This window comes from Cebus imitator, unplaced genomic scaffold (assembly GCF_001604975.1).
Source record: "Cebus imitator isolate Cc_AM_T3 unplaced genomic scaffold, Cebus_imitator-1.0 Scaffold115, whole genome shotgun sequence".
Classification (NCBI taxonomy): Eukaryota; Metazoa; Chordata; class Mammalia; order Primates; family Cebidae; genus Cebus; species Cebus imitator.
Genome location: NW_016107430.1, coordinates 2,286,745 through 2,301,096, shown reverse-complemented (window position 1 = coordinate 2,301,096; position 14,352 = coordinate 2,286,745). Strand labels below are relative to the sequence as shown.

Sequence of the window (14,352 nt, the reverse complement as noted above, 5' to 3'; positions counted from 1 at the left end):
CAATTAAATGAATTTTCTTGCCTGTACTTACAATCTTCTCTACAAAACAACCAAAACACAAATGAATTTACAATGATAATCTTATTTCTTTGAAGTAGAACAAAAATTTATTAAACATACTGAAAAGATTTGTTTTTACCTGATTATTAGACTACTTGAAGAATTCTAATACTAAATATTTTAATGAATTAGGTAAGTAGCTTTAAAAGACATGTCTGTGGCCATTTAAAACAAAATAAATATGACTTCCATTTGAGTCTCAAATAAAATTTATCTTTTTAATTTAGAAAGAGTATTTTCTTGGTACAAAGTACTTGTTTCAACTGTAATTTCTGCCAGACAAAACAAAGCCATTTGAAAAGAAGGGACTGTCAAAAAATTCCTGCAAAAGTCATTGGATTCAAGTCGCACTTCTGAATATCCTGGTCAGAGCAGAGATTTTACCGGTCAAACAAAACTGGAATTAAATTTGAAATAAGACTTAGGAGCTGCATGTTTACTTATTATGTACTGGGTACTGTCCTAAACAGTGCCTAAATAATGACATTTAATTTAATATTTACAAAATCCTTAATATTCTTAACCTTATTATTCTAAAAGACCCAAAATTCAGGTAGGTTAATTTGGTGGCCCAAGTGTGAGGCCAGTCAGTCTTACTTCAGAGGCAAAATGTGATATGTATTCTATTTTGTTGTTGTATTAGTCATTGTTGAACATAGGACTTTCAGCTATCTTCAAACACATTGAATAACTGAAACTACTATTAAAAAAAGAGTTACTTCATATCTTACATGATTATAGCTTTTAGGAAAAGTCTTCTTAGCTTCTGTCATAGAAATTCTAAGAATATCATTAAGAATACTATTGCATTCAAAAAAAATAATTTCTAAAAATAAAGAAATTTTTAAAAACATATAAAACTCCCTGTTTTTGAATATTTTGCTCTCCATATATAACATCATTTAGAGCTGCATTACAGGTATACTGAATTCAGCTCTAATTTGGAAAGGCCTATCTGGTTTCTCGGGCAACAATCAATTAGAAAAATGGCAGAGAGCACAGGGTCCAAGGGTCCAAAATGCTCTACTCATGTGGATTTCTGTACCTTAAATCCATTCTTTCTTCTTTTTGTTGTTTTTTTTGTTTTTTTTTGAGACAGGGTCTTGCTCTGTCCCAGCTGGAGTGCAGTGGCATGATCTCAGCTTACTGTAACCTCCGCCTCCCAAGTTAAGTGATTCTCCTACCACAGCCTCCTGAGTAGCTGGGATTACAGGTATATGCCACCATGCCCAGCTAATTTTTTTTTTTTTGGTAGACACAGGATTTTACCATGTTGGCAAGTCTGGTCTTGAACTCCTGACCTGAAGTGATCCACCCGCCCTGGCCTCCTAAAGTGCTGGGATTACAGGCATGAGCCACCGAGCCTGGCCAATAAACCCATTCTTTATGGGACAGTAGATTGCAAAAACAAACGAGTAAAGCCTAGAAATCAAAGAGAAGGTAAGAAAGGGAAGTAAGGTACCTCATTAGATCTCTCCACTAACTCTTACATCCTCCAAATGTGAATGCCCTTCACTAGGAGCACAATCTCCAGCATGTATTATTGCTTCAGTACAGAAGCACTTTTCTAATCCCAACAAAGTGTTATTAACATAGCAGTTTATTGCTTCTAATATTTTTTCCTATATAAATCCATCCATATATTTTCTGAATTGATATTCATATATTTTCTGAATTGCTATCGTACTACTTAAACAGTTTTAGAACCTGTTTTATTATTGTAAGCAATGTCTATGTTGTTAAAAGTTCTTCTTAAAAATAAATTTATATGTTCATGGCAGCATAAAATTTACATACACAGCTCGGACTTTAAGACTCTCCTATTGTTAAAAATTTAGATTACCTACTCTTTTTCCCTATTACATATTAAAAATATTTCTGATCAACTTTATTCATAATAAGAGAATTACAAGTTAAAACTATGTAGAGGTACTACTACTCACCTACCAGATCAATAAAAATTTAAAACTTTAACAACATACCCTGATGACAAAGCTGTGGGAAAAGAGGCATTTTTTGCATACTGCTGGTGGGAATGCAAAATGGTACAACTTCTAAAGAGATAAATTGGTAACCTCTAACAAAAATGACCCTCTGATCCAGCGATTCCATTTCTAGAAATCTATCTCAAAGATACTCTGGCAAAAAATAGAAAATGACTTATATACTAGGTTATTCATTTTGACATAATTTGTATTCACCAAAAATTGCAAACAATACAAATGCCCATCCATAAGGTACTGGCTTGAATAAACTATGGTACATCCACACCATAGAATATTATGCAGTTATAACAAAAAACAAGGAAGATCTTTATAAACTGATATGAAGGGATCACCAGGATATATGTTAAAACAAAAAGGCAAGGTGAAAACAATATAAATGATACCTTTTAAGAATATTCCGGGGAGTAGAATCCAAATATATATAATTATTATGTGTACATATATTATATGTGGGTGTGGGTGTGTGTGTATATATATATATATATATATATATATATATATATGTATGTGTATATATATATATATGTATGTATATATATACATATGCATTTGCTTAAGCAGAAAGAACTACAAAAGGACCAAGAATAAAAACAACTTTTTACAGACAGAATGAGGGCACAGAGTGAAGACTAGAATAAGAGCAAGATTTTTTTGAATATACCTTGTTAAACCTATGTTTTATGTTTGCAAAATTCCTCCCATTCCTGTCTACATGCATCTTGGTAATGTGACTTTACTGCTTCTTTTCATTAAAAGCAAAGTGTATATCTCCACTCCTTGAATTTTTATTTGTCTATTTAAATTGCTTTGGCCAATGGGATACCAGCAAATGTGAGAAAAATGGATGTTTAGAAAACACCTGTGCTTCTGCCACCATGTCAAAGCTTGAGCTAGCCCCCTGCAGAATGAGAGACCAGTTCAAAAGAGACCTCAGTCATCCAGCCTTCCTAGCTGAGGCCTCACAAGATGTAAATTAGGCCATCCTACATTATCTGGTATAGAGCAGAACTGCTCAGCTAACCCACTGAATCATGAGAAAGAATAAATTCTTACTGTTTTAAGGGACTTTAGGGTGGTTTGTTGGTCAGCAAGAGCTAATCTTATATTATGAATTTTGTTTCTGGAATTATAAAATATTCTAGATATTAAAAAGCCAAAATTTAAAAAATACAGATTTTGTCCCATACATTGATTTACACTGAAAGGTAATTCAATGTATTACTTTACTCACTACTCATTATTGCTATTCTAGACCACATTAGACAGCTAGATTTAAAAAAAAACTTTTAATCAAATGTTCATTAACAGTCTACATATTTCCAACTATATTTCAAAACATATTAAATTTAAAAATTACTTTTCAAGTAGACTGGGTGATATGACAGTAGATGTATTTTTATTCATGCTTTCACCAAAGTAGCCTTGGATTTAACAGCTGTATAAATGAAGATCTTGATGAAGAGTCTAGAAATTCTTCTTTTCCTAGGATTAGAGAAGTAGAAAATAAATTGTCAGGTCTTAGAACTGTCAAATTTGATTCCAACTGTTCATAAAAACATTATATATACTTAGCACATAAATAATATAAGCCTATGTATAGATGTTAGATGTATGTATTTTGAGTATGGCATTTTAGTCATTGATGATTACATCTAAGAAATGTAAAGACAGCTCATTAGGTCTATGTCTATATCATATGAATATCCCTAACTATATAACATCTTCATTCTCTGGCAAAAATGAAGAATATAGCTAAGCTTTATGTAACTATTATAACTTCGACCCTTGGTAAACTTAAAAATCACATCATAATTAAAGATTGTGGAAAATGTCTCCTGTGAGCACAAGGCAATCAAGCTTATAGTCAGAAAAATAATTATCCAGTGCATTTGAAAAAAACTAAATTCTTATTACCTTACCAACTATCTTGAGGTATTTTCTGCAGATCCTATATTACTCTAATTTATTCCAGGAATTTCTTAAATGCTTTCCTGTGAAGAGAAAAAAATATGCTTTTAATGTCTTACATAGTTCCACTGTGAAAATTACAGAGAACAGTGTGCAGTTTCATTTAATTAAAACAAACGGTATTTGAACAGAGATTTACCACCTTTTCATAAGAAAAATGAATGAAGCAAAGGAACTTAAAGTTGAAAATGATACTAGGATCATTTAGTACAACTCTCTCTCTCTGCAGAAATGAGGAGCTAGATTCAGAGATTTTGTGCTTTTCCCTCACAAATAAGAAATAGTGTTTTTTTTTTTTTGTTTTTGTTTTTTTTTCTTCTCCTAACCAGAACTCAGGCTTTGTAGCCTACTGAATGGACCTTGAGATCTCATAGGCCTGGGTTCCCACTTGAACTTTTGGGCTTCTCCAAGCCTCGGCTTCTACAGGTACAGTAGGTACCTTGTTTGTGGTGATGATTTCACAAATGGATACACATGTTAAATGTAACACATTGTCTCACTTTAAATATCTGCTGTTTGTTTTAAATCAGTTATAGCTTAATAATCTTGAACTTTTAAAAAACCTGATTTCAGTTAAAAATGGCATCTTGATCTTAGCACATATCTCCTTTCCCTCCCAAGAGCCAAGTATATGAGACTATTAAAGAGCTACAAACAGTATAAACTTAGAATATTGAAAAGATGGGAAAAGAGCCATCAGATGAAGATTTTGAACTAGTTTCTGGAAGATAAATAGATGGTTGGGTGATAATTGGTAAAAGAGTGCTAAAGAAGCTGAAATTTAGGGCAGTACTTCTTAAACATTTTTAAGTTTGAGCACACACATAATGGTAATCTTTAGCTTAGTATACTAAGCTAAAGAAAGGTGACATCCTCTGAGAAGCTGAGGAGAATCAATATATCAGCACACGAGCAACTGACTCACAACAAAATTCTGGCCTAGGAAACAGGTGCAGAAGGAATGTGTCTTAAAGAATCCCAGAGAAACTAGGACTCAGAAACAAAAAGTTCTAGGGAGAACAAAACTGAGAGATTGAGGACTAAAATCAAGAGGATCATACTATCTTTTCTCCAACCATTGTATAGAGAAGAAATCATAGATTCGTCTGTAAATGAACTGAATGGACCCCAAACAGAGAGCCAATCACCTTTGAGAGCCTAACATAGAGACATATTCACTGGTCTCGGTGGTAAAAACATTTCAACTTTCACAGCCTCTGTTGTAGCAACAGCAACAGTGGAAGCATGCAGATCAACAGCAGCCAGAGAAATGAAGCTACCAAGCAACAAAGTCAGTAGCAAAAGTCCAATGACCATGAAGCAAGAAAGTTACTCAGTATCCCATGAGGAAAAGAAGGGCCACTTGAGGGAGGAGCTTAAAATTCTTGGGCTTTGCATGGTAGTCCCTCAGAGTGAAGAGCCACTGCAGCTGTCCACGAGACTGATGTAGTCATGGATGAGAGTTCAATTCTAAAACTAAGTTTGCATAAGTTCATTATACATTGCTTTAACAATACATGCATGGAGCAGATTCTCAAACCTCAAGAGAGGTCATTCTCATATAACAATAATAGTAGTAACTACCATTAATTGGCACTATGTTTCACATACAATGTATTCCAAATATATTTATTTAACATTGTGGAAAATGTAGAAGACATAAGAAAAAAAGAAGAAATGCAGAATTCAAATGCTAATACTGCCATGTGCTAGTAATATGGCATTAGAAAAATTGCCTAAGCTGTTAGCATCTCCTCGTATTAAGGTAGGGATAGTAACAACTTGCTCAAAGGCAGATGTGAATAATTGAGCAGCCTTTCTACTGGTATCAAAGTGAGTAAGATCCTCATCTTTGGTGAGTTGTTTTAACTGGACACAGGGTCCCTAGGCCTCCTGGGAACATACCCAAGTCTAATGATGTATAAATGCTACTTTACAATAGATTCCATATAATATACTTAACAAGACATTTTAAAACATTTCTATTTCGAGGTATAAAATAAAATTTAGGTGTGTATTCCATTCATTTAGCATGCTGGCAGTGTCCTAAGTGCTGGAGATGAGATCAGGAGGGGGTGAAGTGCTCTGACAGCGGTATGCACAGGGAGTATGGAGAAAGGCTGCCTAACCTGGGATCTAGGTCATCATTAAACAGCAATATAGCCAGGCACCATGTTACAGGATTTTCTTCCCATAGGAGCCCCACAAGGGAGGTATTATTAAACCAATTTTAAACGAAAGAAAAATAAGTCATAGAGAAAGTATGTGACTTGTCTATTGTCACAGGCTAGTTGTAAATTAGAATTTGAATCCTGCTCTTTCTTGCTCCAAACCCAAGTTGTTTCTACTATAGTATGCTGAAAAATTAATTTAGGTAAAAAGCTTGATTAACCAAAAAAGTAGAATGAGAGAGTAAGAGTAGTAGTGTGTTATCTCTTCTGTATAAAGATGGCACTATTGATTAAATAGAAGTGGGTTTAATCCTAAGCAGGCTTGTTTTTTATATTAACAAGGTATTCATTGTCATGTCCTTAAATATCATAAAACGCCTGTCATTTCCCTCTCCTTTGCCTGTTTCCTACTCTCTTTATACAAGCTGGCAAGGCTCTCAACCAACAAGGATTCTAGTAATGTTACATACACATACTTCACACACTCACTCACACACATACACACACACACACACCACCCCCAAGTTCCTATAATTAATGAATAACACAGAAAGAAAACATTCTGTTCTTTTACTAAAAATATTCACATTCAAGACAAATATATTGTTTTTCTAGTTTGGTGAATCATAAGAGGGAAACAGATCAGCAAAAACAGAAAAAGTGGAACACTGGAGGAAAAAAAATCTTGTTGTGTAAGATGAATCTATTCCAGAAAACTTAAATTAGAGCTTTTCTTTGATAGTCTGTTTACTTATGATCTCATTAAAACAATTTTCATCCCATATAATTAGAAATTTCATCAGATTAAAAAAAAAAAAAAACTGCCCATGTGCATATGGTGTTTGAGTAAGACTTAGTAATTTATATTATCAGACATGACATTCAATCAAACCAGTTCTTTCCATTGGACAAAAAATAGAGAAAATTAAAGGGATAAAATATCTTCTGCCAGAATTATAGTAAATATTAATTTAATAAAATTATAAAAATGCCACAATGAAATTGATAGAAATGGCCAAATTTCCCTCAGTCAGGGTTGTACTAATTTATTATCCCACCAATAATAATGCCTGTTACTCTAAATTTTCTCCAGTATGGCATACCAAATAACTTCTGGATTTTTGCCAGTTTTGATGAAAATGATATCTCAAAGTAGTTGGAGTGAGGCTGGAGTTTTTTATGCTTTAAAAACCATTCAGTATCTCCTTTTATGTGAACTGTGTTTTTTACATCTTTTGCCAGTTCTTCTATTCATCATTAGGCTTTTTTCTGTTCAATTTCTAGTTCTTAAATCTTAACAGAAATTATCTCTTAATCAGCACTAAGAATTGCAAATATATTTCTCCCCCATTTCTTCGGGGTTATGGGCTTTTTGTTATGCAAAAGTTTGTGGCTAACTTTATGAATCTTTTATGATTTCCAGGTTTTAGGTAAAATTAGAAACTCCTTGCTCACTCCAAAGTTATAAAGATTTCTCTCATATTTTCTTCTAGTATTTTTATGATTTCATTTTTAAACATTTGATCCAATTGGAGTCCATTGTAATATAAAGTACAGATCCAACTCATATTTTTCCCAAGAAGATCACCCCATTGTCTCAATCACATTTAATAAATAATCCATCTTTTCTCCATTTTGAGATATGACTTTCATCACATACCAAATCTCATAAGTGTTTGGGTCTACTTCTGTAATTTTTATTCTGGCCCTTTGGTTAGTTTGTTTATTCATACACCAATGCCATTCTATTTTAATTAGAGAGGTACTATCATAACTGGTAAGACCAATCACCTCTCATTTGTTCTTCTGTTAACCAAGCTTCCTTGGTTGTTTATTGTTACATATTAAATTCAAAATATTATTATCTTGTTTAAAAAATAAAACAATGCTATTTGTTAGGGAATCGCACTAAATTTACAAATTAATTGAAGAAGTATTGGTATTTATGACGTTATTTTGAGTCTTCCTAACCAAGAATTTGGTATCACTATTTGTTCAAATCTTCTTTCATGACCTTCTATAGTAGAAGTGGTCAATCTTTTGGCTTTCCTAGGCCTCAGTGGAGAAGAAGAATTGTCTTAGGCCACACATAAAATACACTAAACACTAACGATGAGGAAAAAAAAAAAAAAAAAAAAGCAAAAAAACTCATAATGTTTTAAGAAAGTTTACGAATTTGTTTTGGAACACATTTAAAGCTGTCCTGGGCCACATGCAGCCCATGGGCGACAGGTGGGACAAGCTCGTTCTATAGTGTTTTAAAGTTGCCTTCCCAGTGACCTTGTAGGCAGGAGACTAGGATCTGGAGGCAGGGAACCTAAGGTTGATTTGTGCTGACTTCCTAGAACTGAATCAAAAGGAAAACCCTACCTCTCCACAATAGGATCAGAGAGTACTCCTTTTGCGCTGCATGGTAGATGAAAAATGGAAAGTACTTCTCATTGATCGAAGGCCACTCTTTCATTTACATAGGGTATAACCAAGCAAACAATGTTAAACCTCTAGAGGAAATTTAAACTCCAGAAAATTCTGTAACCAGTGCTCTTGAGCCACTTGTTCCAGTCTAATCCCACTGTGTGGAGAGTACTTTCCTTTCAGTAAATGTATACTTTGTTTCCTTTTTTCATTGCTTTGTTTGTGCATTTTGTCTAATTCTTTGTTCAAAACACCAAGAACCTGGATGACTTGTAGTCAAGACCCTGCACTGGTAACACTTGCACATTTCTTATTTAGTTAATTCCAATGTATTTTTTTATTGTTAATTTAATGCCTTTTAAAACTCCACTATTTTGTAAATACAAAAAATGTTTTGGGAAAGCTTTACTTGTATTATCTTCTAGAAAATAATTTCCCTCCCACCCCACATTCTGATTAAATGTCTTCATTTATAAATATTACTAATAAAGCAGTGGGAAAAAAAAAGGCACGATTTATGTGTGCTATATTTTTGTTAAAAATTACGTAATTGTAATATGTTGGTTTACATACAAGTGCATTTTACTTAACACTTCAACACACAGACACCTGTCACAAACAAATAACTAGATGATTTATTCAGCTATTATTGCAAAATCTAAAATAATACATCTAGAATAGACCTATAAAAGCTTTGAAAGGAAAAGCTTAATTCCCATCCCTCCTTGTCAAAGTACTTTATATTTACTTTAAAGTACTTAACAAGCTGTAAGGTCAAGAACTCCAGTGTCTTTTTAGTTGTTTGTCTAAAGTGAAATGATCACCGGAAGGAAAGGGAAGGACAGTGTGAAATCACTGAAGGCAAGATTTGTTGCTTTAATATTAAGTCCAAACAGTCTCTTCAAAATAAAAATGTTAAAAAGCTCATAAGAAAAGTGCTTTGTCAGAAGCTATTGGCTATCTAGAGGTCTCTAAAGATACACTAAATTATCTTGATAAGATGGGGATTTTCAGACACGATCTGGCCTGTTCAGGGTGGTATGGCTGTAGACTGAGGAATTTCAGTTCATATGAGTATGAGGGCTTATGCTTATATTGTTATGAGAGGGAAGAAAAGGAAAAAAAAAAAAAAAAAGGAGCTGCAGAGAACACTGTTAGCTTTTCCAAGGGCATAAAGGAGATATTTAATTGCTTTCTTGGGTTCACACTCTATATAAAGTAACCAGATTCCTGATAGAACAATAAGGACACATAGGGCACTCCTTGATTTTGTGTTCAAAAAGGAAGATGTGGCTGGGGTCAGAAGTATCTAAAAATGCTAGGTAAGTATGGTTTGTAAAACATCTCTTAAAAGTGAAAATTCGGCACATTTAATAAACAATTATGAACAATAAAGAAAGAGAGGGTTAGAAAAAGTGGGAGAATAAAAACATGTTAATGACGGGCATCTGGGGAAATGGGATATCTGTGATGGTGGAAAATCTAAATCCAGGGTTTGTCTACCAAAGGCAGGATACTAGCTCATTTTAATACTCTGTGATTGGCAAGAAGTGATTCAGCAAACACACAGAAATATTTGTTAGTTCCTAAGTATCATTACGGAATAGTTAATAATTATAGAACATCAGAAACCTCAAAAATACATAAAAACTGATAATTGGTTAAATAATTTACAGTATAATGATGTAAAAGAATACTATGTAATCATCAAAAATGGTCTAGGTGAAAAACAACAGCAAGGTAAAAACAGAATGTATAGAATACTTTCATCTTTTAAAATTACATTTATTAAAAATATACAATAAAATATAAACAATAATGATAATTGGAACTACTATTTTTATTTACTGTTATTTTTATTTCCTTCTTTAAATTATTTTTTGAATGGTTTAGAAGGATACATACTTTGATATATTATTTTGAAAAAGAAGGAAAAATGTCAAAAAAAGTTACCAGGTTTGAGTGTACCTTCTTGGCATCTAATATTTAAAATCAGCTCCTTCTAATTAAGTCTCTTTTAATGTCATTTTACTTTTATGTTATTTTCTCCTTTTATCTTCATTTGCCAAGGTATCAACAAATGTTGAAATTTAAAAGAGAAAATAACATAGATCTGCTGTTTCCCAAAGCAAATCAGCTATATCCTTTAAATAACTTCTTATGACAACTCCTTTATAAGCAAATTGACAGGCAGTAGAAATAAACACACTTATTATCTGCTATAATTTAAAAAGAAGGATGACTCATAGCAAAGAAGCTCATAGTATGTATTACATAGTACATATATTTAATGGTTTTTTTTATTGCATTGGGAAGATTACCAGTCTAGAGGGTAGATGCCCACTAGCCATATGACTTTGAGCAGTCACTTACTCTGCTCCCTAGTTTCTTCATATGTACGATGACAAAATCATTCATCAAATGATCTGTGAAGGTTCTTTTTTGGCTCTATAAATCAAAAATTTTATGGCAAGCTTATTAAACTACAAGTTCCCCAATGTGTTTTTAGGGAAAGATTTTCTTTTTAAAATATATATCCACCTCTCAGATCACTATGACCCATGAATGGGGTGTGGTAGGCTATAGTTGGTCATTTGGGAGGGATTAGAGTGGAGGGAAAAATGTACTAGTATAGTGGCATTTCACATTAAGGTCATTTCAAAAGAGAAAAAGGGCACAATGATGTTGGCTACTCAACAAATAATCTGTCTGGTTTCTGTGGACTGACAAGTTAGAAATGCTTACTATTTATTCATTCACTAAAGCTAATATTAAAAATGTAAATATGTCTTCCTGTAAAGTTAGATGTATTATACTTGAGGAGACATAAAAATGACAGCATTTAGAAACAGGCAACTTGTTTTGTACTTTATCACAGCAGAGATTCTTCAAGATAACATTAGCTATTTACATAATCCTAAGGTTAAGAAAATTGGCAAAATCAGGAATGACTATTTTCCCTGGGCTAAACTTAACTGATCATTTTTAAATAACATAAAAGTTTCAGGAAGCCAAGATATAAAATATCAAAGAGTTACAGTCATGCCTCAGTATCTTCAGGGAACTGGTTCCAGGATCCCCTGGATACCAAAGTTAGAAGATATTCAAGTCCCTGATATAAAACGGTATAATGGCCGGGCGCGGTGGCTCAAGCCTGTAATCCCAGCACTGTGGGAGGCCGAGGCGGGTGGATCACGAGGTCAAGAGATCGAGACCATCCTGGTCAACATGGTGAAACCCCGTCTCTACTAAAAATACAAAAAATTAGCTGGGCATGGTGGCGCGTGCCTGTAATCCCAGCGACTCAGGAGGCTGGGGCAGGAGAATTGCCTGAACCCGGGAAGCGGAGGTTGCGGTGAGCCAAGATTGCGCCATTGCACTCCAGCCTGGGTAACAAGAGCGAAACTCCGTCTCAAAAAAATAAAAAATAAAATAAAAAATAAAAATAAAAAATAAAACGGTATAGTATCCAAATAAAACCTATGCACATCCTCCCTTATACTTTAAATCATCCCTAGATTACTCATAATACCTCACACAATGGAAATATGTTATGCTATATTATTTAGGGCATGATAACAAAAAAAGTCTGTACATGTTCAGTAGAGACACATGTTCATTTTTGATCTATGATTGGTTGAATCAGTGCATGCAGACCCTGCGGATACTGAGGGCCAGCTGTATTTTACTTTCTTTTATTCTGTACCCAAAGGCAATATTCCCTTTGCTAGTGTATTTTTTTTTTCTTTTAAGAATCTAAGGAGTTCAGGAATGCTCCTCATTTGTCTTGGGGGTGTTACCAAAATGCCAGGGGTTCAGTTTAGGTCCTATTGCTTGCTACACAGAAAACCAACCACTGAAAGGAGGAGTATTGCCAGGGAAGAAGGCTTTAACTCGGTGCAGCGGCCAAAGAGATGGGAAATTTGTATCCCTCTCCTTAACCTACTAAAATTAGAGGCTTATATGGCAGGGAAAAAAATGTAACTATATGTGGGAAAACAGGAATTAGGAAGGGGTAAGGAAGAGGAGATGGTCAACAGGTAGCAAGTTATTGGTTAGGGCAGCAGTCTCCAAACTTTTTGGCACCAGAGACCAGTTTTTGAGGAAGACAATTTTTCCACATATGTGGGAGCGGAGGATGATTTCAAGATGAAGCTGTTCTACTTTAGATCATCAGGTATGAGATTCTCATAAGGAGCATGCCATGTAGATCACTCACATGCACATCTCACAGTAGGGTTCTCACTTTTGTGAGAATCTAATGCCACCACTGATCTGATAGGAGGTGGAGCTCAGGTGGGAATGCTCACTCGCCCTCTGCTCCTCTGCTGTGTGGCCCAGTTCCTAACAGGCCACGGACAGATACACGTCTGCGGCCTAGAGACTGGGTACCACTGGGTTAGGCAGTCATGATGGGTGAAGGGTCTGGTATCACATTGTCCAGATGCAATGATCTGGTAAGTTTCAGTTCCTTGATACTATCTGGGAGGCCTGATGGTTGGTTTCCTGAGAAAGTAACTCACATAAAACAAATTTAACTTTATCAAGTTTTAACAATAGAAGAATCAATTTCTATGTTTATTCAAAGAAACCATTAATATCAGTTATATGGGACAATTGGTCCTATTTCAGGATGCATAAGCATCTGCCTGTAACACACAGCCCAACTCTGTGGGAAACATCAGAAAACTACTTCAAAGAAAGTCTTCTTGAAACAGGAGATTTTCATGAACATAACAGCTCACTGCTCTCAGAAGTTTCCTTAGACTATCTGACTGCCTTCTGCTTGCTTTCATTCATGCATTCATCCACCAAATATTTAACTCAGTACAATTATGTGCAGGTACCACACTAAGTGCTTGTGATATTGTGGTGAACAAGTCAAGATCATTGTTCTTTTGGTATTTATATTCTAGTGGTGGGAGAAAAACAATAAAAAAGGATACAATTAAATGAGCTAGATTTCAGATATTGCAATGTGATAGCAAATGTGACTAAGGAGAAAAGGGCTAAATTAGACTGGGGAGGGTGTCCCAGCTAAGACTCAAATAATAAGTCAGCTGTGAAAAAAACTGAGGGACAAAGCATTTCAGGCAGAGAACAAAACTTGAGGTATTTACAGAAAAGAAAGAAGTGCAACTGGAACGTAGTGAAGAGGGATAGAGTGGTAAGAGATAAGGTTAGAGAAGTAGGGAGGGTCTAGATTTCCTAGGGTCTCACGGGCCATGGTAGCAAGTTTGGAATTTTAATCTTATTTCACTTAACCTGGCTATTCTCAAGAGACCTGAATTTGCCTTTTGCTTTATCTCTTACCTTTAACCTTCTAAAGGTTAAAAGTAAAGGTTCTAAAGGCTCTCTGCTTTTGTACTTTCCCTAGTTTTCTGCCTTTGCTTTTAATCCACATAATTAGACTGTGCTTTGGCCTGAATCATGTGAGACTGTCAGTCAGTGCATTTGAGACATAGATCTATACCTGTATCTATATCTATATTTACATCTATATCTACATCTTGACCAGGACTGGCTGCATAAATAGCAGGGCCCAATACAAAATGAAAATTCAAGGCCTCATGTTAAATAACTATTAAGAATTTTTAGCAGGTCATGGTGGTATGCACCTATAATCCCAGCTACTCGGGAGGCTGAGGCAGGAGAATCACTTGAACCCAGGAGGCAGAGGTTGCAATGAGCTGAGATCATGCCGTTGCACTCCAGCCTAGGTGACAGAATAA

At 34.7% G+C, this 14,352-nt stretch overlaps 1 protein-coding gene across 5 annotated transcripts in view; it reads right to left on the bottom strand.

Annotated features, from left to right (window-relative positions):
- Nucleotides 1-14,352, bottom strand: part of STXBP4 (syntaxin binding protein 4) — a 170,885-nt gene that overhangs the window by 149,776 nt on the left and 6,757 nt on the right. For 4 of the 5 annotated variants that reach the window (XM_017538788.2, XM_037742116.1, XM_037742117.1 and 1 more), the window contains 2 exons: nucleotides 3,981-4,057; nucleotides 3,424-3,548 (listed from right to left, as the gene is read on the bottom strand). In XM_017538788.2, the coding sequence (XP_017394277.1) occupies nucleotides 3,424-3,470 (47 nt within the window). In that variant the 5' untranslated portion in view covers nucleotides 3,471-3,548; nucleotides 3,981-4,057. The remainder of the gene's footprint in view (nucleotides 1-3,423; nucleotides 3,549-3,980; nucleotides 4,058-14,352) is intronic. The other variant, XM_017538790.2, reaches the window with a different exon arrangement.